Source organism: Diplotaxodon limnothrissa, linkage group LG14 (genome assembly GCF_057381915.1).
Source record: "Diplotaxodon limnothrissa isolate DT_005_m linkage group LG14, D_limnothrissa_male_GT1.1, whole genome shotgun sequence".
NCBI lineage: Eukaryota > Metazoa > Chordata > Actinopteri > Cichliformes > Cichlidae > Diplotaxodon > Diplotaxodon limnothrissa.
Window position 1 is genome coordinate 26,487,166 of NC_140609.1, and position 25,814 is coordinate 26,512,979.

The 25,814-nt window shown below is 39.9% G+C and overlaps 4 protein-coding genes and 1 pseudogene across 4 annotated transcripts in view; 1 reads left to right on the forward strand and 4 right to left on the reverse strand.

The window, feature by feature from the left end:
* The window catches only part of schip1 (schwannomin interacting protein 1), a 240,416-nt gene extending 236,675 nt beyond the window's left edge, over nt 1-3,741 (reverse strand). The window contains exons 1-2 of the mRNA XM_085371734.1: nt 3,719-3,741; nt 3,389-3,476 (exon numbers count right to left, since the gene is read on the reverse strand). Of these exons, the coding sequence (XP_085227860.1) occupies nt 3,389-3,476; nt 3,719-3,741 (111 nt within the window). The remainder of the gene's footprint in view (nt 1-3,388; nt 3,477-3,718) is intronic.
* Nucleotides 3,742-4,309: 568 nt separating this feature from the next.
* Nucleotides 4,310-5,299, forward strand: LOC146618956 (P2Y purinoceptor 3-like). The gene has a single exon (XM_085370139.1). The coding sequence runs from the start codon at nt 4,310-4,312 to the stop codon at nt 5,297-5,299; it is 990 nt and encodes a 329-aa protein (XP_085226265.1).
* Nucleotides 5,300-5,790: 491 nt separating this feature from the next.
* On the reverse strand, nt 5,791-14,023 carry mfsd1 (major facilitator superfamily domain containing 1). The gene is made up of 17 exons (XM_085370769.1): nt 13,879-14,023; nt 13,650-13,702; nt 13,205-13,317; nt 13,016-13,058; nt 12,813-12,880; nt 12,343-12,451; nt 12,110-12,212; nt 11,627-11,725; nt 10,663-10,774; nt 9,944-10,000; nt 9,595-9,751; nt 9,283-9,380; nt 9,047-9,159; nt 8,876-8,923; nt 8,622-8,688; nt 6,140-6,245; nt 5,791-5,934 (listed from the first exon to the last, which is right to left on the reverse strand). The coding sequence occupies exons 1-17, from the start codon at nt 14,021-14,023 to the stop codon at nt 5,875-5,877; spliced, it is 1,551 nt and encodes a 516-aa protein (XP_085226895.1). The 3' UTR covers nt 5,791-5,874.
* A 4,115-nt stretch (nt 14,024-18,138) lies between these two features.
* LOC146618958 (P2Y purinoceptor 13-like) lies at nt 18,139-19,666 on the reverse strand. The gene is made up of 3 exons (XM_085370747.1): nt 19,481-19,666; nt 18,977-19,366; nt 18,139-18,633 (listed from the first exon to the last, which is right to left on the reverse strand). Exons 1-3 carry the CDS (start codon nt 19,664-19,666, stop codon nt 18,139-18,141), a joined length of 1,071 nt encoding a protein of 356 aa, XP_085226873.1.
* A 2,192-nt stretch (nt 19,667-21,858) lies between these two features.
* LOC146618959 (P2Y purinoceptor 13 pseudogene) lies at nt 21,859-22,857 on the reverse strand (annotated as a pseudogene).
* Nucleotides 22,858-25,814: the final 2,957 nt, after the last annotated feature.

Sequence of the window (25,814 nt, forward strand, 5' to 3'; positions counted from 1 at the left end):
TCTGCATTACACTATTGACTCTTTAGCTGTCGCTCGACTTGCCAATCAGCTCGAGGAAATACCCAATCAAGAGGGCTGTACCACTGGAGGTGCTCATTAATTGTGACATTGGAAATCAATTTACATGCGCAGTGCATGAGAGGAGTAATATGGAAGTCAACATTTACTCTTTCGTCTGAGTCCCCAAGTACAAAAAAAGCATTCAGAGAGATGATAGTGTTACTGAGGTGTTTCTGTGATTACGTAATTTGAAATCTTGTTTTCTCTTAGTATTATAGCTATGCAGTAAAAGAGTGGCAATAAATATCCTTATATAGAAAGCTTTATATCCTTTAAGAGGTGAGAAAGGGGTACGAGAAAACTAGGAGAGAGAAAAAAGAAAAGACAAACAAATCCAAATGAAAGTGTCGTGTGAAAATAGTTACATGTTGATTATATTATAACATGTAGAGACCTTTAACTGGCAGGTGCAGCTGAATGTATACATTCTCATAAATCCTAGGCTGCTGTACTTACACAGCTATCAATATCTGGCTGGAGTAGATCTAGTAAAGCTAGAAGAAGCAAATCAGGTACAGCAACACAAAAAAAGTAGATGAAGGGCTGTAATTAAAAAGTAAAAAAAAAAAAACCCTCATACATACCTATTTATTTGAAAGACATCCACAGATTTAATATCTATAAATCAAAAGAAATGACTCTAATGGAAGAGCCATCACACAGCATTTACACTAAGGCTGAACAGGCACATATTTTAACTATCTGTTCCTCTTTTGATCTGCCGTCTTTTGCTGCTGCGAGGTAATTCTGCTCGACACGTGATGACAGATCTCAAAACTGTTAGTTTTGTCAATTTTCTGCTGACCAGCTGTTTTGGTTGGGCGGCAGATTCGTCTCCTTCGCACTGATGCACTCAGAATATACTTTATTCGATATGAGCCTTCAAAACTGCCTGTGTTGAGTATATGGCACTGCGGTGAAGAATGCAGAACATTCAAGAAGCTGAAAATGGTGAGGTACAATGAGGGAAGCAAGAGCCTATCAATTAAGAAGAAGTGAGCACAGGGTTATTCAAAAAAAAAAAATGCAATAGAAGAAGAAGATATGAAGTGGGTGGGGTGTGATGAAAAGAGATGAAGGAGGTGAGAGAAAATGATCACACACCCCATCAAAATGCAAAATGGAGCACTTGGGAGTATTCCCCAGCCGGTACTATTAACCAGCGGAGAGCTGCTCCGGTTAACATATGGTGAGGAAAGTTCTGAGTGCATATAGACAAGGCCATCATCGGTAAGGGGGCTTCTTTCAGTGATCAAAGACCGTAAGCTCACACTTTGAGACCTGACCAGCCTTCAGGGACATTTTAAAGGGATGAGATGGAAATCACCACAGAACTGGCAGATAATTGTGTGTTTTACCGTGAGGTGGGGAGAGGTGTTTTTTTTATTTACCTGTGGCACTAAATTCCAGTGTGAATACGAACACTGGGGTGGGCAAAGAACACATCTGTCCATCAGCGTGCAAGCTCATGCTGCTTGTCCACATCATTACAACTCAATCGCGGGGCGTTTGAGTGAGCTAGCGCAAACAGCACTCAGCGCTGCTCTGTCCCACTCAGGGAGATACAGTAATGCACTTCTGAAATATGACACCCTTCCCTGGCACCACACTCGTACTGTGTACAACCCTCTGCATAACAGAATGCTGCAGTTGTGCCTAAAATGCAAGACTCTGTTGTTGCCCTGTACCGCGATACAGGATCTGAATGAAATCCATGGATATTCAGCTCCTGTTGAATATATTCATTAAAAAGACTGCACATTGGGACATTTTTTTCTTGATTTTTATTGAATTATAAGTTTCATGCATGATACTGGTAACAGATTTCAAAATTCCAACTGTGAGTGGTGCATCAAATATTCCACCTTTTATATTTTATACTTAACCCCATTAGATGTGACCCCATTGGCATGCTGCTTAAATAATCTCTCTGTAAAATGATTAGCAACACGGACCCATAGCCATAAAATTCAGCTTTTCCATTGATTACGGGGTAATAGCTAGATAGATTAATGCGCTTCTCACGGGGTTCTCAACTCGGCAATGAATCTGAATCACTCATGCACACGGAGCAAGTGGAGCAGCCTCAGTAACCCACATTTGTATCCTCACTCATATATATCTAATGCCAATTACTGATTGGTCCTTCACCGAGCTTCTTCACGTCCTCCTCAGCAGTCTTGCATGAATCCACCCTGACGTGGCATGTCACAGAGCTGAGCTAGATCAATTTAGAAATGTCATTTTTGGAAAAGTGATGATGAAATTCAGCTGTCAGGTCGCGCAGTAGAAACACATCAGGATAAAATCTGAAGTCAAAATGAGCAAGTGTTGGAGGATGTGAAATAAAAAAAGGGGGGGGGGGGGGGGCACCATCATACTATATTGCAGAGTAAGTGAAAAATGTATGATGGAACTCTGCTTTCAGATCTCACAGGCTCAATATCCCCAGCCACCGATAATGCGCAACACTACATCACCGACATTAAATATTCAGGGGCTCGCTACACCTAGGTGAACTTGTGCACCTATACACTCACCTCGAGCACACAATGGAAACAGTCTGTTAAAGATGACTCGAGCAGAACAGAATTTACATTAGCAAGTCAACTGCAACAACTGCTCCTTTCAAACCAGATGTCAGAGCTATTAAACTCTATACATGAGCTCAGGACTCATTGCAATGAGGAACACATGCCAGCCCCATTCAGCTGAGCAGTTCAACTATGGCTATAGAAATATGACTATTTCTTTCTGAAAATGAAGTCATTTATAATGAAGGGCGCTATATGTAGTATTAATGAGACCTTTTTTAGTTGCGGCCACAACGATAATCTTTGAGTGGCCCCGAGCCAACATAAAAAAAGCAATTTCCTAAACCAAACTGAACTCAGTCAGTTTTACCATTTTAAATGGTGAATAAGGGAAGCAGAATTCAAAGCACTTAGAGAGCAAGGGAGAAAAACGGCTTTAATATAGTTTTGGAAAAGATTTTCCATTGTGCATAATGTTGGTGCTTTTCTAATGTCTTTCCAAAGTGCAACAGAAGTCCAAAAGCGGATAATGAAAGACATTTTTAATAGATGTTTGCAACATACACCGTCTTCTCTCCTCTCCTAGAAGTGTGTGGTGCCCAGCAGTGAAAGCGTCAACTTAGCGCTCCAAAAAAGAATGACAAAGTGAATGACATCATTACTGAACTGTTCCCTCACCGAAAAAAAAACAAACAGTCTGTCATCCATCCACAGACATGACTTTCCCAGCACCAGACAATTATATATAATCTATTTTACAGTAATGACAACAATACTAACAGCCTGCATCTTACCTGGTTATTGATGCACAGAGCAAGGTGCTTCCTCTCCCGAGCCAGACTCCCGCTGCGCAGTCTCACCTCCTCTCCTTGGTGAACATTTCTGGAAGGACATCACTCAAGTTAGAGTGCAAAACTCTCAAAAATATGAAATATGTCAGAATCTCTCGACATGCGAGGAGCCTGTACTCTGTGTCCAGCTGCAGAGAGTACCGATACGTAGGGTTTTAAAATCACTCATCAGTGCTTGAAGCAGCCGTTACCGGAGCTTCCCGTTTAACCGAAATAACAAACACTGCTGCTTTACATTTGGGACTAAGGCGAGTCGCTGCGCGGGTTACTAACCTGTACGTGCCGCTCCTCAGCATGACGAGCTCTCCACCCGCAGTCAGACAGAGATGCAGTGAACACTTAGAGTCGGGAGCAGCCGGTGAGCGACCACACTTGGAAAATTTTCGCAGCCAATGGGATGCTGAGGGTGTGCGCGTGCCCCCCGCCTCTGCTTTTCAATACAGCGCCCCCCCCCCCCCGCGCGTGTTGACACGGCGTCATTTAACTTGGCGATCGACTTTAATCGCTGTATTCTGCGCGGTTTATCTTTTGCGCGCGTGTGTGTGTGTGTGTGTGTGTGTGTGTGTGTGTGTGTGTGTGTGTGTGTGTGTGTGTGTGTGCGCGCGCGCGCGCGGGGGGAGGGGGGAGGTTGCTGGGAATTGCTCACGGTGTGCCAATCTATTTGCTCTTAGCAACTAACTTCCAGGGTGTGGGTTGGACTCAAGTTAAACAAACAGCACGATTGATATTTTATATCACGCCACCCTACACAGACTCAGGTGAGAACCGAAGAGGTGAGGTATAAAGATGCCTAAATACTAAAAGGCCTCCTTTAAGGGTCGTTTTGCTGTAGGGCCTATCAAACCATCAGATTTGGCCTTTTGGATGGAGGACTTCCAAATCTGCCCGCTGTCCACCTACTATAAAAGGATCCTTATCCCGGTGTCCTACAGCCTAGTCTTTTTGCTTGGCCTGAGTTTAAACGGCGTCCTGCTGTGGTGCGTTATCTGTCGGACGCGCCGCTGGAGCAACACGGTGATCTACCTGACCAACCTCGCAGTCGCGGACCTCCTCTTCTTGTTGGCCCTTCCTCCACTTATCATCAGCGATGCTATGGGAAACTTCTGGCCCTTCGGCAACATCTTCTGCAAAACTGTTAGATTTGTCTTTCTGGTCAACCTCCACTGTAGCATAATGTTTGTCACCTGCGTCAGCGTTCACCGGTTCATCGGGGTGTGCTATCCCATCGCTGCTGTGCGCCTCAGGACCAGAAAGTTCGCCATCCTTGCGTCAGGGTCCATTTGGATTCTAGCCAATGCCGAGATTTCACCGACATTTGTGTTTGCGCACACGGGTGTGATCAACAACATGACTGTTTGCTTTGAAATGACCGGCCCGACGCAATTTGATATGTTCTTTCCATATGGGCTGTTCTTGGTTATAGCGGGCTTTTTGATCCCATTCTTGGTCGTGGTCACCTGTTACTGCTCCATGATAAAGGTGCTGTACTGCGGGGCCGCGGACTGCATTTCTAATACCAGGAAACAGCGTGTGCGCAAAAAGTGCTTGTATACCCTTTTAACTGTGTGCCTCATGTTTGCCGTTTGTTTTGTGCCGTATCATATTGTCCGCACTGTCTACATGTTTGTCAGAGTCTACATGCCAGGAAACTGTCATCTGCTGAACCTGGCCATGATCACGTTTAAAGTCTGGAAACCGGTTGTCGTGCTAAACTGCTGCGTAAATCCTCTCATCTACTTCTGTAGTTCTCAGCCAAAGCGTCTGAAGTTCAGAGCCTGGCTCTGGAGGAGGAATAAAAGAGTGGAGCCCACTGTGTGTCTGGTCAGCAAGAGGTGTGAAGGGTATAATCCGTGAAGGGATGTGATCGGTAGACAACAGTGATTTAAATGATCCTACAAACGCATTCTCTGTGTTTTATACTTCATTTTATTGATTTAAATTAAAAAATGCATTTGTCATAACTAAACAATATACAAAATTTCACTAATTGTGCAATTATTATGCAAATACTAAGGTCATCTTGCAATTAACTTGCAAAACTGGAGCAACACCACAATCAACAGACTGCTCAATAGAAAGCAGCAACACTGTGGTCATAGGTGACATTAAACACTTGTGGGAACTGGTGCCCTCTGTCGTATGTAGAGAATCTTATTTCTAAAAGAGAAGAAATATTCAGTTCAAAAATGGAAAATAAGACAGGTCTAAAATATTCCAAACAGTGACATTATGTAGCCATAAAACAAACACACCAGCGAACACTCGGAACAGTAATTCAAGTGAAGATTAAAAATAACCTGGAGGTAAAAAGCGCTTCAAATTTCCATTGAAAATAGGACATTTTTTTAAAGCATCGTCTATTTTAGCATATACTTGTCTCGAGGCACAGAGTGACAGTGTTGGAGCAGCAGACAGCTGAATGAAGGGCATCATTTCAGAACACTCCTGTAAGCAAGTGATGACAGATGGCTGGAGAAGTGGTCTGGGATCTGAGCGAAGAGAAGACAGGACAGATTAAATGAAGAAGAAAAACCCCCACAGTGGAAGTTAAAACAGCGAAGAAGCAAAGCCTACAAACAGAACAATAATAGAAAAAACATAATGTTCTATCACTGTAAAGATAAGAGGCTGAACGGATTAATAAATGGCTCTCTTTGAATATGAATTGCATAAAGTGTGTGTGTGTTTGTATACCTGTGCGCCCAGCCTGGAGAGATAGCGGTTGCGTAAGCCAAAAGCAGACATGGGTGCCAGTCTAGCCAGCTCACCCTGTGTCGGCTTACTTGGCTGCCTTTCTTTCCTGCAGGAAAAAATAAAATAACATAGACACTTTGAACATCTCTGCAGCCAACACTAACATGAACACAATTATGCAAATATTACAATAGGATTAGTCACCCAGTCTGCTGCAGAAGACAGAGAAAAGGACACAAAAGTATTACAGAACTACTTCAATAAAAAAAAATAAAAAAAAGGATGCTTTAAAAAAATGTTTAATTGAATGTCATTGTTCATGGCATCAAATGTGATCTTTTCAATAACTTTGAATTTTTCTGTACCATTTCACAGTCATCTTGTACACAGTTCAATGTCAGTTAAAGTTTAATACAAGTTTTCTCTGTTAAACAATTGCAGTGAGTTCCCGACACCACAGAGCAAACAAGCTGACCGAGCAGCCATTTCTGAGTATAGTCATTTAAATGTGTAACTACCTTTTTTTTTTTCTTCCCTTTTTGTACTATTAATTGTACTGGCTGTCTTTATGTATGTATGAAATTCTTGTTAAGACTCGAATAAGGGTTCATTTGCCCAACTGAGGTAGTGAATGTTAATCATCCACAGTGCGTGACCCTGCCATTAACACAAAATCCTCCTCCCACATTACTGGAATGGTCAGTGTTAAGCTGAATATGTTGTTACACCATTAAGATAAAACAAATATCAATTTGGGGAAGTGCTTAGAAAGAATTAATTACCTGAGCTTGATAAAAGAGCAATAAAGACAATCGATAAAACACAATTTTTGCGTGGAACTGATCTGACTCTTTAAATAAATAAAGGTCACATTAATGGAAGAGTTTATAAAAGTTGAGACTGTGAATATCATTACATGGGTAAGCTCTGCTCTTTTTGAGATAACCTCCCACACAAAGGTCAATGAAACATATTAGAACTGACTATGAGCCCATTGTGCCCAAGCACAGTCCAAAAAGACTGATTTTGGTTAGTAATTGTGACAAATGGTGTGTACATAAATGAACTGCAGAGCTTTCTGCAACCAGGCTAATAACAGTTGTGCAGAAATGTGTTTTTTTTTGTAAAAACAAGAAAACAAAAAAAACAAAACCCCAAACATTTAAAATCAGTTACCCCATTTTACATGTTAAAAAGCTAAATTAACAATAAATAGTACATGATAAAATCAAAGGACCCCTTCACTCTGTGCTGTAAGTACAAATGTCATCTTTTGATAATTCAAATATTTTTCAAGCATGCTGAACTTTGACACACACAAAAAGTCAGTAGTGAGTGAATCCAAGTAGAAATAAAGTAACTTTGACACATTGGAGAGTAACTGTGGATTAAGTAGGATATGTCGTTTGTCAAGTGTCCCGTAAAATCGCATTTAGACATTTATGCAAGGTTATGCAACAGTCCCAATTCCAGACAGTCAGTTCTGGTGTGAAGAACCACAGATGACATCACTGGGCGGAGTCAGAACCGCAGTCCTGCCCCATGGTAGCAGATTGAAAGCTCAGGGGTGGACACTGCAGCCTGCTGGCTCTGAAGCCCAGGACCATGTGTGTTCGCTCATCATCATCATCATCATCTGGAAAATATCAATTAAGGCATGAACCAGGAGATATTAATCAGTCTGCACAAGTCATAACACACACATAAAAATAGAGATTAGTCAGGTTCTACATGAGTCCAGAAAACATGTGACTTTCATCGTTCTTTCTAATTGTAACTGTGAACTGAAAGTAGAAGTACTGGTTTCATTCAGTGCTGCGAGTACAAAATAAACCAACCACAGCTAACATGCACGTGTCAGTACAAATGAATATGAAAGCCGAAGCACATAACCCAGCCAGCTAATATAGAAAATGACTTCCTGAAGTTAAAGAAGACTCGCTTCAAAACATGTTTGCCTGTGTGTGTTTATTAAAAAAAAAACTTTTGAACTAAAACCTAATAAAGGATTTTTACCTTTAAAATTTCTCTTTGTTGCAGAACCAACAACAAAGTCTGTGTCAGTCCGCTTCATTTTTATATGTGTAATACATGTATAATATATAATACATACAAAATACATGTTGTACAGGTTTCTTGCATTTTAAGCGTGGATAATAAGAAATCATAACATTATTGATACACTGTATTATATCCCTAGCAAGTCCATAACCCTGTTCTCTGTAACAACCACTCTGAACAAATTAAAGTTTAATCGACCAAAACTTTTGGTATGTTTTATAACCTCTATACATTATTAACTATTATTTGTAGTTAAAACTATTAGTTGTGTCTATATTGGAAGTTTCTGTCTACCTACAATGTGTTTATGTCACTTGACTGCATGAGAGAAGTGTTCAATACGTTTCTGAGATGCTTGTCTAATTGATGCGCAAGTGGGTGGAAAAGCACTGACGGTGTGTGGAAGGTCAAAGCTACTCACTCTGCATCTGAACTGGCTTCTTTACTGAGTTTGGCTCTGGCTGCGGCTGACAGGTTCAAATCTCCTCCTGGAGCAAGAGAAGGAAATAGGCAGATTAAGCAGTGAGTGAATCTGATGGTAAGGAAAAGAGTGTGAGAGTAAAGTGAAAAGATGTCATATGAGAAAGCTTATGAAGAAAATCGGAGACAATAAAGAAACACAAAACAGAGAGGAGTGAAAATGTGGGACAATTCAACACTCCAGTCTTTTCTCACCTTTAATGTAATCCACAAAGTACAGCAACACTGCGGCTATCAGTCCAACTACAAGAAAGTGGAAGGAAAACCAATGCAAAAAAAGACATAACTAACAATGGCACTCACAAGTGTCTAACAAGACTTTGAGAAAAAAAAAAAAGGGAAACAAAAAGACATAAAAGTACTGACCACAAATGCAGGCGCAAAAAAACACTTCCAGAACCAGGTACCCTTTGCTGTCGAGGATCGCCCCTGCCGCTATGGAAATGATAGCGAGTCCCAGGTTCTGAATGGACTGCATACTAATGTGCAAAGACAGAGAACACACATCAGTGTCAATATAGCAATATTTATATGTTAATGGGTGGCCCAAACAAGCAGAATATGTATAATTTAAGTCTTAATGATAAAAAAAAGGCACATACAAGCCATAGGCTGTCCCGAGTTGATGTTCAGGCACGACAAAAGCCACCATGGGCCAAAGTGCACAGGCCAATAAGGAGTATGACACGCCAAGCAGGGACTGGAAATCAAGCAAATGCACAGAATCTCACTTTACAATTTCTCAGTTGGCTGAAACCAAAGAAGTTAACTGGACACGAGATAAAACAATTCTCCAACTGAAAAAAAGTTTTAGTTCATCCACACGAACAGACTCAATTTTCAAGACATACTATAACGGTTTATGAATGTGCAAAATGTTTAAGTGCAGTGTAAAAGGTTGCCAGGGAAGTCACCATTGCGATCCATGGGTTCCAGAAAGTGAAGGCCAGCATCATGTGAGCGGCAAGTGTTGCTGCCACTGCAAGCAATACCCAATACACGTTCCTCCCAGTCTTATCAACCATGAAGCCCAAAACTGGAGATGCAGGGGCTGATATGATGTACACAATACTAGGAAAGATAGACAACGGACAATGAATGATTCATGTTAAAACATTATATAAAGAATATCCTTATATTAAATGAAGAACACGCTATTTTAGGAAATTCACCCGCCACAAAAACTGCAGAATATAAAGAGTGCTAATATCTTAAGGTAGCTTGGTCTCAGTTGCCCAACAGGCAACACCTAAGCTGAGTTACCTGTTGACAGCTCTGGCTTGAGCTGGGGAGAAGCTGAATTTTTCAATGAAGAACACCCTGCGAATGAAAAGACAAGATGATACGTTCACAGTACAAAGCACTGCTTAGCTTTTTGGCTGTTATGACAACAAAAGGAGAGATTGAATTTTCATAGCAGCCATCCGCTCAGTTAGCGCTGACCCATTGTGGCAAATCCATGTCAGTTGCTATGTGATCTGAGAACGCCTTTCAGTGAAGGAAATTCATTTTGTAATGGCTGCAATTGTGTCCTTTCACTTCAAAGCTATTTGTCAAAAACTCCCTTTGTAGTTTAATCACAACACAACATTGTGAGGTTGAACAACTACCTTCATGACGGTTCTTTATTTAATTCTTATCAAGCATTTTAACCATAACAGTGCATTATTTAGAGTGGGAGTTCTTTCTTCACTCAAAGCTAAATGGTTATGGGCACATCACAGGATATGTTGACTTTAGGAAAGACTAAATCAGGTCACTTTTAACATTAAATGAATAACATATAAAATACACCACTAACAAACAAAGATAATGCACTTGGATGTTTGGATCCGTGTGCTGCTTCCTGTATTTCATGAGAAACAGGGGATGCACAGAGCAGACAGCGTTCTGCAGACAGTATATATACTATAAAAGCAATATAAGGACCACTGGAGGAAACATGGTGTTAGAGGAAAAGTGCAGACGTATGGAGTACTCACTGTCCCAGTCCAATAAAGGGGAAAACTGCCACGTAGTAGCCTACACAAACGATGAAGATAAGCCACAGGGCTGCAGGGAAATGCTTCACATCCGTGATCTTGATCACTTCGGCTAACATGCAACACAAAAAACAAATCTGTCTGAGAACACCATTTGCTTTGACCAACTCTAAAAGAATAAATGCTTCTTTAACACATGTCAACCTTTTTCCTTATTGACAAATGCTACAGCATGCCAAATTTAAACGTTTTCTTCCCCGCCGAGTAGTAGTTTTCATCCATGATTCTGCAGACTAAACCATTTGAATACAAAAATGCCATCAGTTCATTATTTTATCATATTTGATGTGCGTGATTTTTTTTTTTAATAATTACTTCATGAGTTAGGCAGGATACACATGGATGCATTTCAGGCTTCAGCGCTCTCACTTCTCATTTCCCTTTTAATAGGGTGACATCATGCGATGCCAACTCAACTTGCTAATGTTGCTTCTGCTGAAAATTTTTGAGAAATTAAACTGTTGACAAGCCAGCAAATGGGTTAACTAATGAAACCACACAATGCAACCATTGCAACCAAAAAAAAAGGTTTTGAGAGGTCAGAGAGACCTTTGACAACTAACTTCTGGTAATTTCAACCTAAAGACCAAGTGGATATTCTTGACATTTTAAATGTAAATAAATTCAAGAGGTTATTTTTGTCATGTGACTAGGGTTAGAACCACAAAATCACCTCTGGCTATAACTGCCACCAACACAACAACAACAAAAAGTCCAACACAACAGAGAAAGTAGAGTCAAACCAGATAGTTGGTTTTAGAGCTCAACAAAACAAAAACTAAATCTGACTTTGCACACGGGGGCAATCTGCAACGATTGTGGAAGGACTTCTAGTATTCATTCACTGATGTGAGTGAAAGAGGGAAAACACAAAATTGAGGGAGAAAGTATGGGAAGATGTTACCTGTTCCTTCTTGTTCCTTGTTGAGGATCCTCTCGGCTCTTTTGTCAAGGAATCCCAAAACCAAGGCACAGACTAGGGAAAACACGCACGTTATGGCAGCTAAGGGGAGAAAAAGAAATGGAGAATCAGAATCATTTTATTGCCACTAAACATGTTCAGTGAAATTAGAAGCAGCAGGAAACAACACAAAACTGCAAGTTGTGCAAAAGTGGAAACGTCTGCATGTCAGAGGATAACATTACAAGAACTGGCACTTCTTCTGTTCCTTGTGATTCGTCTGGAACAGCCGGCAGCACTTTTAGTTCTCTATATCACTTCTCTCTGTTGGTTTGTGCTAGCTGTGTTACTTGAACTTAGAAGTAAAAAAGAAAGGGTGTAGCATTTCTACCAAACAAGGAAATAAAGGGGGTGTAACTGGAGTCTGAGAGTGTAAAACTCACCTGACAAGTCAGGTTCAGTGAAGTGCAACTGTAAAACATTTACCTATCAAGAGTGATGCACCCAGCACGGCGTGTCCAGGCGAGCCAACAGCATCTGTAACTCTGTTATAAATCCAGCCCATTATGTTCATGTTCACCGTGCTGCCCTTGGGATGAGCAGAGAAGTCAGTGGCATGCATTTTGTACAGCTTACCTCATTGAAAATATCAAAACAAACAAAAATACAAGTATTTCAAAGCCTGTATAAATGCACTTTTTCATTTGGAGCGTTCTTACCACGCGAGCCATGCTCAGCTGAAGGCCAAATACTAGATTGAGCTCCTTGCCTTTGAACCAGTTCACTGCATATGTGTTTTGGGCTACTGCCAAAGACTCTCCTCCAATACTACCCAAGAAAAGACAACATAGAAGGGATCATGTAAGCAACAAGACTGAAAACCTGAGTCCTAGAATCAGACTTTAATGTCTCTTGACGGATAAATATATGTGACTGAATAACACCACACTGACTTTGTTTTAGCGACTTGATGTGTGTTCGGGTTCGCTAAGAATCCCCCATATATGGTATTTCTGACTATATCATTCATATTCTGTAAGCTGATATGAATCAGTGTCATAAGAAACTGCATGTTTTTTATTACTATTTCAAACAAGAAAAGGACCAATGTTTGTTTGTTTTTTACGTTTTTACATGCTAGTAAAATAAAAAGGTTTAACTAGAAGACAGTTTGTTTTGGTTTTATTACCCAAATATAAATCGTCCAGCTTCCATTAGCCAAAATTGATTTGTCCATGCTCCAGCAGCAAAGACCACCTATGCAGAGGTAGAAAAGTTAAAAACAATCTAATCACCACAGTTTTCCCAAGGATTTTTTCTATTGAGCTATATGGATTTAAACAGAATGTATATCTGTAACTGCATTCTTCTGAAACTTCAAGAGTATATTACCTGTCCAGCACAGACAAAAAGGGAAAAGATGATGGTTCCCAGCCTGTAAACAAGAACATGGGGAAAGATACCAATCAAGACGACATGTACAAAATCCATACGGAGCATTCACTTTTGTCTTTTGGGTGAAAATACATACACAACACATAGTTGGCAAAAAACATACAACCGACTGGTTCTTCTCGTTACCTGACACCAAAGACCCGATCAAGCAGAAATCCCCCAAAGAAGCAGAGGACTACATTAGGCCAGGAGTACCAGGCGTACAACTGCATGAAGTCTGCAGTCGTCAGATGCAAATCCTGGGCGAGTCACAGAAGAAAAACAACAGACATTGGACTCTCGCTTTGTGTTAGTTTTTGCTATCATTTTGTGTTGAGCACAATGCACAGTAGGCTCTAGGTTTTTGAATAAATCTGTGTAACAACACCATTTACTAGGAATCTTATTTGACTGTTCTTGTTGTTTATTATGTAGATTTTTTTTGTTTACATAGAGTATGGTGATCTTTAAAAGATAACCTCTGTTCTATATAAAAATAAATCTCCAAAAGCTTGTTAGTGTGGGATTAAAATAAATGTCTGCATTTGGTTTTAAGGCCCTGGTGTAAAAGTTTGAATTATGTGTGAAATACCTGGATGACTTGACTTTGGAGTGCAGCGGGATTATCGTAACAGAAGTAGCTTCCTGGAACAAAGCACCCACATTAGCGGGGCTCAGACGTGACACTATTGCATTTATTATACATTTCATACATAATAAGCAGACAACAACGTGCATTATTTACAGTAGCTTGATAGTATTTAACTTTAGTTAGTCCCAAATCTCCCAAATAGCTCGCCGTGCCGCCTTTTACTCCTTACCGAATCCCAGGAAGCACATAAAAAAAAGGACAACCAGTCGGTGCAGTAAGCGGCTGGGGTCGCAGATGGCGAGCATGGGCCTGCCGGGTCCACTGCCCCTATCCTCGTCTCCCAACAATCTCTGCCGCTCTTCCAAATCCGCCATGTTCGATTATTTGTGAGGTTCACAGCAGAGAGGAAGACCTAAGAGTGTCAGTCATATGACCCGTTATGCACGTCACGTGGCATTATGTTCGCAGTGAAGCTGGCGTACGCCTCGGGAGCGCGCACAGTCAGCTGAGCGGAGTGGGATGAGTGTAAATAACAACAGACGAGGTTTCGTCTTACACAGTGAGCACAAACGGTTAGTTAGTAAGGTTTAGTAACGTTTGTCACGATGTAGCATGAAATATTAGACGCTAAAAGCTACTGTTGAGATCACCTTTCCCTGAAAAACGAAAGATGGTCTTTTAGGGATGTTTTGAAAAAGAAGAGCGGAGTTTGCGTTTAAAAATTCTTCTTTGAAGAAACGAAAGCGGATTCAAGTGGTTTTAAACTTTACAGTAAAAAGTGTGGCAGTATTTTTGGACAGATAAAGTAGTCACTTTAATTTAAAAGCTTAAACTATTGTGATAGCTAGTTTCGTTGGTCACCGGATTCAAAGATGGTGAGAATAAAGGTTAATGAAAATTGTAAAGACTATATTTCTTCATAGGAGATGGAAGAATAAAGCAATAAAGCTAAATCGCCTATATTGGAATTGAATTGTCAGGTGACCTGACAGGTGATTCCCAACATGTCATCAACATGTCAAAAACTATACAAAACTACAAACTACAAAAACTTGGTGGGTGGGGGGCGCTGATAGTCACAAAATAAACAAATGCTATTTTCATTACACTTACACGTTAGATTGAGCAAATATGATAAATTGTATTTCAAAAACCAATACTCAGACATTTATCTCAAATTACAGACGCTGATTTGATGGTAAGACAGACCAGTGACAGACCAGGATTTTATCTTTTAATAGTTTTCAAGATTTTCATGTTTAAACATTTCATAGCGTGAAAAAAAAAGCCTAAAAGGGGGTCAACCGATCATCTTGAAACATATTTGATATATGAAGTTTCAATTGTATAACAGCCCAACTTTGGACTATAAATCTTTTATGCAAATCAGAAAGAGCTGAGCAGAATGCTCACGTTGATGAAAACGGCATGACTCGTGCCAATTCGATATTTTGTGGTATTTTATGTTTTTACCCTCAAGCGGGTCACCTCATAAACTGTACCCGGTGTTCATCTGTAGTGAGTGTAGGCTGACTGTCCACTGTTTTGTGAAAGGAGACAGATACAGGTTGAGGAGTCAGTGTCTTTGAAGTGGATATAACATTTTTGGACACAGACTCTTGGCAAATAAACTCTCATATGATGTGATAATGTAATCACACTCTTTATCAGAGTAATGCTGTTAATAACCCCCAATGTTATATCACTCCATCCATCCATCCATCCATCCATCCATCCATCCATCCATTTTCCTCTGTTTATCTGGGGATGGGTCTCAGGGCAGCAGCCTGAAGCAGAGAAGCACAGACCTCCCTCTCTCTGGCCACCAATTCCGGGTTGTGTGGCAGAACACCAAGCTGTTCCCAATCAAGCTGCAACATATAATCTCTCCAGTATATCCTGGGTCTGCCCCAGAGCCTTCTCCCAGTGGAACATCCCCCGACACCTCACCCAGGAGGCATCCTTGTCAGATGCCCTAACCACCTCAACTGGCTCCTTTCGATGTTTTACGCTCAGCTCTCTCATTGCAGCACCACAGCGCCAATCTGTCTGGCGATCTCCTGCTCTCCTCTCCTCCCCTCGCTCGTGATCAAGACCCCGAGATACTTCAATTGATTCTGATTCTATGTATATATTTTTTCAGATTTTTTTTACTTTATTGTAACCAAATGTAGATTCCGTGCAATATAAATATATCATCCTAACATATTTAATTGTCTAATAAACTTCCTAAAATCACAGTGAGTGTTTTAAAACTGTTGGCAGCTCTAACATGAAAACATTACTTGACAAGTGTGTTCGCGCTCAGCTCCATATTTTTCCTGCTTCCTTTTTTATTTTGACAGTCTCTCATCCTGTGTTCAGTGTGTTTAGTTTTACTCCCCCTGTGTCATCATGTCCATTCATCCCAGCTGTTGTCACCTCTCTGTGTATATATTGTGTGAGTTTCCCTTTGTTTGTCGTCTGTTCGTCTAGCTCAGGTACTAGATGTTTCATGTTTCGTGTTTCATGTTTAGTTGAAATCAAGTTTTGTTTCCACATGTCTGCTTTTGGGTCCACATTTCAGCCTTCACACGGTCTGTCAGTGCAGACCTTGACATTACTGGTTTTGCTGACATGTGAGCTACACAACCATGCAAGTAAATGTCAGTCCCTACCTCATGTTATAGATCCCTAGTCATAGAATTCTGTTTCTGTGGAAATGGGTAGGTAACATTATCTTTGGGGGGTTTATTTAATTTCCATGAATGTAATTTAGTATTTCTCATAATTCACTACTATCATCTGTCAGAGGATTTAATCTGAAGGTGATGAATGGTCCTTCCCCCGGCTGCAGTTGCTACTCTCCCCACTCAGTAGCTCATTAATTTCCTGCCCAAATATCAGCCTCTATCATAACCGACAGTGGGTGGGGTGGAGAAAGATCATATTTCATTATTATATTAATCAAACCCACATGCAGACTGGATTATAAATCAGGTGGGAAGTGACATTAATTCTGCCGAACCAGTTTGTGAATGTCCAGAAGCCCATCTTCGGGGTGTGGTAGTGTGGGGAAAAGTCCATTAATTCCAGATCTGTATTCTTTTTCCCATCCTTTGTTCAATTTGAAAATTCATCAGAAGCTGCTGCAGCATTGTGAAAGGCAGTATACTATACTTGGAAATTCTTGCAGCATTGCTGGGCGTTGTTCTAGTTGGGTTGCAGTGGTTGTTATCAAATAGCTGATCTCCTGCAATGCGCTATGTGTCTGCGTTTCTGTCCTCATGTTGGACAGGGTGTTGTTCATTGTTCTTTTTTTTACCTTCATTGTTTTTTTCAAAAAATGTCCCAAATATGAAATAACACTGATATTAGATAGGTAAATATTGTCATCTATCATTTAGTGTAAAGTGTGCAAGCAAAAAACAAACAAACAAATAATTCAAATAATTAAACACCATGAAAAGTTATTTGAAGGTCTGTGTTTCTCAACCATATTCCTGTCAAGCTTTCATAATGCACTGACCTTTTCTTTCTATTTAATTGGCATCTTTTCTTTAAGTACCAGATGTGACAGACTGACTAACACCAGTATTTACGTTTCCCAAAACAGATATTTCAATTTTATATTTGCCATTATGTTTGGTTTTATTTCATTTTTAATATTCACTTTCAATTCAGTTTAAGCAGACTAAAGATAAGGACCATACCACTGACCTTCTGATTAGCAAACAGCGCACTTTATCACCTGATGCAGACACAACATTTTGTCAAGATCATGATCTCTTATTCACGATCTCTCATACTTGAATCGTCTGTGTTCAGAAGCCAACATAAAGAATACACAAATTCAATTTCATGACTAACGCTAGTTCAAGACATATTTACGACTCATGGTAGCCCCCCTAAACTTAACTTCAAACCTCATCTATTTGTATGTAGCTATTGTTGTATATGTTTTGGCTTGCTTTTTAGCTTACCCACCAATGATGCTTGTGTGAGCTTTGTTAGCCTCAGAAAAGTACATAAAAGTGAACACTGTGCAACTGCAGCATGAAAAATATAATTTTTATTAAACTGATAGTAACATTTTAATTACTGGAAGCAGAGTTTGTTAAAGTCTATTATTCTTCTTTTCAATGATTATTCAGTCCCTTGTTATTAATCCTTGTGCTGTCAAGATCTTCACCACGTCAAAGTTTTTGCAAAGGGAAAGTGCAGTTTATGTAAGATTAGAAAAGAGGAAGTGTAAATGACAGCAAGTGCAAGCAAGGAAATGTGATGGATGACTTAGCAAAAAACAAAGAAACTTGGTTAGTACTGTATGAAAAGCAGTAGTCGTAGCTCACAGAGACTTTTTGGCTTTCCTTCTTTGACACATTGTCTACTCATCAGTTTCTTATAAACTTGCATTCGTTTTTACATGTTTTTTTTTTGTTTTTTTTTTTACAACCGTCTTATTAGGAGGAATTACTATATACAAAATAAACATTCTTCCAGGGTGTTATTAATTGTGTCCCAGAGTGCACTGTTCACTGGCTTCTGACGTGCCGTTGTGTGACAGCCTTTTACTGTAGGCTATCTGTGAGATCTCAAGTTGCGTTGATGTGGCTGAGTCAAAACCTTTTTGGAGAGACTTAATACAGAGTGCAGCAGTCAGTCTTCTCCTGAACACCTTGCATAGAAACACGTAGATAAGCGGGTCTAGGCATACATTTGTTGCTGAAAGCCACAGGGTGGTTTCCTTGGCAAAGTAGACGGCATTCTGAGCCTTGCAGTCACTTGTTGCGCTCCGTGTTTGGGTGAGGGTATAGGGAACCCGGACGAAGTGAAATGGTGCAAAGCAGATGAAAAACACACCCACTACAACGAAGACTTTCGCTTTGGTTTTGCGATTGGCACCCCGAGATCTACTCTTTGAGGCTTTGTATGACTCATAAACCTTCTTGCTGATGAATGTGTAGCAGACTACCATCAAAGCAAGCGTCCCCCAAAAAATAACCTAGAAAAACAAAACAAGAAAAGGGGAAATCAGAGGAGCACCTCACAGCTTTTCTCCAATTAATTTAGGTCAGCAGTAGCAGTAAGATTCTAATAACTGCAGAAGGACATCGTGTATTCTGTTTAAATTAGCTGATTGTGTAGTTCAGATATATTAATAGCAACACTTCTCTATTGTGCGAAATTTGCTTACACACATGCTTATGAGTAACATTAAAAAGCTGACAGCAGTGTCATCTGTGGGATACATTTAAAGGAGAACAGCTGGTTCTGAAATTTTATGGAAGGAGGTTGAATATGAATGTTTACTTAAATTTCAAAGTGTTTCCTTAATTCATAGCTACCTGACAGAAGTAGTTGAAACCTTCATGCCACAGCAAGCCAGCCGGGCTCTTCATGGACGTGCACTTCAGTCTGTTTCCAGATGGCCGTGGCGGCTTGTCACTTAGAATAACGTTGGGTAACGCTAATGATAGCATTACCACCCAAACAGCTGCACTTAGTATCTGACCAACATGGACCCGCTGAAGGGCACACTTCCCAAAGGGCCTGACAATCTTCAGGTAACGGTCCAAGCTAATGAGACCCAGCAAGAGGATGCTGATGTACATGGTGATGTAGAAGAGCACTGCAGAGTATCTGCAGTGGAAGGCGCGTAGCTGCCAGGAACCCACACCTGCATCCGTTAAGATTTTCAGAGGGATGGTCAGAGTCATGAGCAAGTCAGCCACCACCTGTTGTTGAGCAAATTTTAACCTTGTTATTGTAATGCTGTTTTTTTTTTTGTTGTTGTTTCCTTACTTTGCAGCGGAGAGTAAACCTACAAAGCAAAAGCCTTGGTGTCTTACCACATTTTTTAGGAAGACCAGAAATGTTGAAGTGCTTCGGATACTGAAGAAGATCCATGCAGCGAGGGAGTTTAGTATCAGAGCAACTATGAAGAGGACACTGTATAGGCAGGGGAAAACCACAGCTGTTATGCTGGTATCCCGAACACACTTGAAGGAGGTGGTGTTGGACAGGGTGTTGTTCATACTGTGATCCTTAGTTGGCTTTTGACAGGATGAGAGAGTGAAAAAAAAGATGACAGAGACATCATAAGAAATGATAAAAACACTGTAATATGCTGTTTCTACAATTAATATGAGATAATTATAGCATTATTGTGTCTATCTCTCAAAAGTCCCTAAGAAAATGTAGCTAAAGTACTTTATTATTATAATTACTTATATGACAGATGTTTATTCATTTATATGACAAGAGTTACAAAAAAATTGACAACAGGAATTATCAGATCATTTTGAATGTTACAGCTGCTTCCTACCCTCTACTTAAAAATACCAATACTTTGTTTGTTGTAGTCATGTAGATACAGACTTAATATATACTTTAAATGCACAGTCTGAGCTTCTGTTCATTCTATATTCCCTATGTCCTCTCTTCTTTTTGCTCTGAAGAATAGCACTGAGGTTATACACATGGACTATGGCAACTAATACACACTGCTTTCAAACCTTTGTCTGGTTTAGTGTGCACTCAAATGTTAATTAGATTTTCTGCAAGTTACATTGTTAGGCAAATTAAGTATTTGTGCCCAGTTTCACAAAGTAATTTATCTGCAAGATGTACATGACAAGCCAGTAATTGAGTCTTACCTTCTTTTTGTGTCTTTATCGTCTGTTTAGGTGGGGCATGAGAAGAATAATGACAAAATGCAACGGAAAATACAATGTTTCATACAAAGGAAGAAGTGAAATATCAAATTCCTCTTTTTTCTTCTTAGCCACAGGAAATAATGAAGGAAAATAAAAAAATAAATAAAACTGAAAACCTCCTGCTGTTATTTTAGTTCTTTAATCAGTCCAGGAATACTGGTTCTGGCTTGAGTCTTGAATCTTTATGTCTTTCTTGGTATTTCCTCCCCTTCTGACTCTCTCTTTTTAAGTGTTTTTGTGTGTGTGTGTTTGATGCTCTTACAATGGGTGGTCCCTGGAGCTAATGTGTGGCTGTCTTGTCACAATCCCAATGAGTTTGCCAGTCTTCCTCCGGGTGAAAGACCCTTTCCTTCCTTGCTTCCTGTTCCAATTGTCTGCTGAGAGGCTTGCTCTACTCCGTGCCAGTCCCTCTGCCTCCGCTAGCTTGCGTCAGACTTAGTAGCTGTTAAGAGGCGAACACCACAGCCACAGACTTATTTGCAGACCTCTTGCACCCTACAGCTCTTCGCTCCACCTCGCAACTAATGTTCAATACTTACGCCTTGTTTCAAAAAGTCTCCACCAGCTGTGGTTTTAGTGGGCAACAGTAACATGCAAAGCTTGCACATTGCTCTGACTGACTTCACTTGAAAGCAAGCAAGCTCTACCATGATGCATTAATGTAAAAAAAATTGGGAAGAAAATGATATTATTATAAATTGCCCCTGTTTGAAATAGCGTGTATTTTCTGTAAATAGTATCAAATTACAACAACAACTGACTGATTGACCATCCCCTTCCACTCTCACTTTCTTGTTAAAAATAGGACAGTCTGAGAACATTGCAAAAATAACTTCCTGTGGGATTTTGTTTGGATTTGAACCAAGAATTATGACAGCTGCAAAAGCAAGTTGAGAAATGTTTCTATTACAAGTCTCCAAATGATGTTGTTGCTTAACACACATCACACATGTAGATACATATCATGACAGATAAACACAATATAATTCCATGAACCAACAGTCAGTTTGGCACACACAAAGAAAAATATATAAGTAAAAGCTCAGTGAGATCAGATGGAATATACAGACATATATTTTAGCAGATTAATAATTAGTAAGCAATGCAGTAGGACATAAACTTGTTGCATACATGCTTAACATCATACAAAAATGTATTTTAGACAAACTCTTTATTGCCATGAACCTTATTTACTTTAACCACAGTCATTACAAAACATCTACATGAAAGACAGATGATTTGCATGATAATTGCGTTGTCTCCATTCGCCTTCTGATTAAAGTGCTACCTTTACATAAAATATGCATGAAAATACCACTTCACTCTGTTGCGTTTCATGTTACAGTTTTTCAAACTCTTCATGTGGTACATTTAGTACTAAAAGGACAATTTTACATGATTTAAAAGAGTAAATAATGCAATTAAATGTTAATAAATACAGGAATAATTAAGTTCAATACAGCAATAACATCTGAGCCGATCTAATCGGGGATACTATTTCGTAAGATCTATCAGAATTTAGTCTGTTGCAAAGTGGTGTCTGGTTTGTCTGGTGCTGAAGCCAATTTAAGTGAGATGGCAACATCTGCCATCAAAGATACCAGTTTCTCTTTGAACTCTCTGCACAGAAAGACATAGAGAAGTGGATCTATGCATGTGTTTGTGGTGGCAAGCCAAAGGCTGGCATCTTTGGCAAATTTGCTCAGTTCAAACAAGCAGGAATTACTGGCATAGTTGACTTGCTGAAACGTGTATGGGATCCTGACTATGTGATATGGTCCAAACGCCACAAAAAAGACAATAATAACAAGAAAAACACGTAGTTTGATTTTCTGCTTTCCATGGTTGTTATTGCTGCCGGAGTTTCGAAATGACTCAATGACTTTGTTTGTGATGCAGATGTAGCAAACCACAATGACCAAACTGACAATCCAGAAGAAAATATTGACAAAAACCACTGTTTTTGTATGATATGCAACTCCTTCTGTTCCTTTCATTTGCATACAAGTAATGACCTGTGTCGAGTTGGGTGATTTATTACTTAAAATTATATTTGGTAAACCTGAGACTCCAAATATTGTTATCCAGACTAAGCCTGCTATCACTTTGCTAAATGTCACATTCTGGCCAAAGTTTACGTGGGGTGTCATGATTTTGAAGAAACGGTCTACACTGATTAAACCCAACAAACCAATACATATGTACATTAGACTGTACATAACGACGCTGAAATAACGACATGACAGTTTGAATATAATTTGTGATGCACCCGACAAGTCAGATGCAATTTTGAATGGGACGATCAAGGTTATTAAAGTGTCAGCAGCAATCAGATTTTTCAAATACACCACAAAGGTGGTGGTGGACTTAAGGTGTAGGGACACCCAGGCTGCTACACCATTCAGCAACAAGGCTAAAGGGAACATCAGATAGTAGAGGGCTGGGATAACATTTGGGTTGTAAGTGAAACTCTGGCACTTTGAATCATTTTGAGCTGTCTCAGTTGGCATCGCTCCACCTAGAGAAGGAAAACATGTTTTAAACGGCCATAGTTCCAGAAAAGAAAATCCCTATATACTCTGTTTAGTAACGTATGAATTTTAAACAGATTGTTCCTTGAATGCATTCAACTTGAATGGACATGAAACACTACATGTATCATTGCTACTGAACAAAAAAACTGTTATAGATTTAAAACTGTCTGTGTAGTTGGATTTAAGTGCTTAAAGTGAAAGCTTTCAGGACGTGTTTAGTGCCAGTTTGTGCCAGTACAGAAAGTGACATCACTGGTTAGTTAGTTGTTTAGTTGCTGCTAAGACACTTAAATAGGTTTATGTAAGTTAACTAGTGACAGGTCCAATAACTGAGTGAAAAACAAGGAAACTGGAACTGATATGCAGTGTAAGGAGGTCAAATTTATGCTGCCCTTGACTGCAGCAATAAGTTTTATATTTATATATAAAAGTCCACTTTCACTGTCTGTCTCTTGAGCATTAATTGTTTTTTCATTGCTAGCTAGCTGCACTAAAATGGGAAAATCCACCGGTTAACCATGATGTTATGGTTTGTAGAGCATTTATAAATGAGGATTGTGTCGATGAGAGCCAAGCTGGAGTCTGACATTCAGTTTGGTGTTTCAGCTGGCTTAGTATACAGAAGCATCTGTGCCGAGTATGGCCTGGAAACCTCAAGGTCAAAATAGGAGACGCGCCTAGGGCGGTGGAGAATGACCGAGCTAAGATTCTGTGGGACTGCCAGATACAGACAGACTAAATAGTGGTGGCTAACCAACCAGACATGATAGTGGTAGACAGGAAGCAGAAGACAGCCGTAGTGATCGACGTAGTGTACCAAATAACAGCAACATCAGGAAAAAGGGAAACGAGAAGCTGAAGAAGCACCAAGGGATCAGAGAAGAGCTTGAGAAGATGTGAGGGTGAAGGTAACAGTGGTCCCAGGGGTAATCGGAGCAGTCAGTTCCCCAAACTCCCAAGCTAGGCGAGTGGCTCCAGCAGATCCCAGGAACAACATCGGAGATCTCTGTCCAGAAGAGCGCAGTCCTAGGAACAGCTGATTTACTGCACAGGATCCAATTGGGAGTTCGCCTTGTAATCGGAAGGTTGCCGGTTCGAGCCCCGGCTTGGACAGTCTCGGTCGTTGTGTCCTTGGGCAAGACACTTCACCCGTTGCCTACTGGTGGTGGTCAGAGGGCCCGGTGGCGCCAGTGTCCGGCAGCCTCGCCTCTGTCAGTGCGCCCCAGGGTGGCTGTGGCTACAATGTAGCTGCCATCACCAGTGTGTGAATGGGTGGATGACTGGTTGTGTAAAGCGCTTTGGGGCCCTTAGGGACTAGTAAAGCGCTATACAAATACAGGCCATTTACCAAAGCAAAATTGGGAATCCTTATATCCACCAGCGTGTCCGCAGGGAAACAATCCTCTCTTTCAATTAGATTTGGACTTTTTTATGTTAGGATTCCTGATCATGCTTTGGTAAGAAACTTATAGGGTTATTTGTGGTGAATGTAGTAACCTGATATGTTGTAAACTGTTTGGATGTGTTTGAGATTCCACAAAATGTTATTGCATAAAACAGCACTGATCGAATGTTGTGAACATCAGGGTATTGCCATGCTTAGTACACCAGTGGATAGGAAAAATGACAGGAAAAATCAAGTTTCTGACTTCGGTGCACCTGACTCAAACAGGATCTCCTCCACAGGGTCCTCATTTGTAAAGTGCTCTACAAACTCTAACATCATGTTTAACAGACAGATTTTTGCATTTCAGTGCAGCTAGACAGCAACTAAAAACAAATTACTGCTTAAAAGACACAGAGTTAAAGTAAACAGCGCATCCTTTTTTGTTTTGTTTTTTTTGCAGGTTTTTTAAAATTCCTTATTACAGCCCTGCATAGACTGCTTTCCAATTTTAGTTTTCTTTTTTTCCACTCACTTGTTGGCTTTGTTACTGTTAGCTAACATAAACTAATTCAAGTCTATTACCTGCAACCAATCAACAAACCAACCCAGTGATTCTGTTACAGTGACACAGTGACAGTCTTTAGAGCAGGGTTCCATGGTGTAAATTAGCCTTAATACATGTAAAGTGTCAAGTCCACTTTAATGTTCAACAATTCATGACTTTTTTTTATTACTTTGATATTTTGAGTTCTTTACTCACTCTGATTACTCTGAAAGGCTGCATCCCACGTGACATCCATTATCTCTTGCTTATCTTAGTCCAAGCTGCAGGCTAAACAGGGCAAAAGCAGTGGTGTATTATTATGTTGTTTTAAATACATTTATTTATTACCAGTATTTTATTTTAAATTTTCCATTACAAATAAATGACGTCCTTCAATAACTGTATTCAGTGTTAATTACTGTTCTGAATTCCCAGTTATGAAAGCTAATCAAAAAGTAAATACATTATAATCCAAATGCTACAGATTATATGCATCCTTATCCTGGCAGGATAATTCATTCTCTTTATAGCCTTTACAAAGGAGATTTGATAGAAACATGACTAATCCAAGAAATACTCTATACATTGTTTAAATGGTTAAATATGTTTGTTGGTTTAGAAACATATATATTTCTTACAGAAAAGTCTCTGTTTAACTTTGCTATGCAGGACATATTTAATGAATTATTCTAAACTAGAACAGAAAAATCCTTTCAGTGTACAACTGTAGACTAAATTCAGTGTTATTACACTGCTCTTGAGAAGTAATTAGTTGAGAGGTTATTTTTGTCACCCCTGATTATGCTACCAAAGTGAACACTATAGTCTTAAATAAAGATAAGAGCACATCTTGAGAATTACTTACAGTTGATGACTTGAGTGGTTCTTCTAAGGCACAAGATAATGCTTGACAATGCACTGACATGGCAGGCGCTTAAGAAATACTGTTGATTTTCATGGCAAACAAATTCAGCTGTGAGTCTGGTAATTTATCAGAGCACA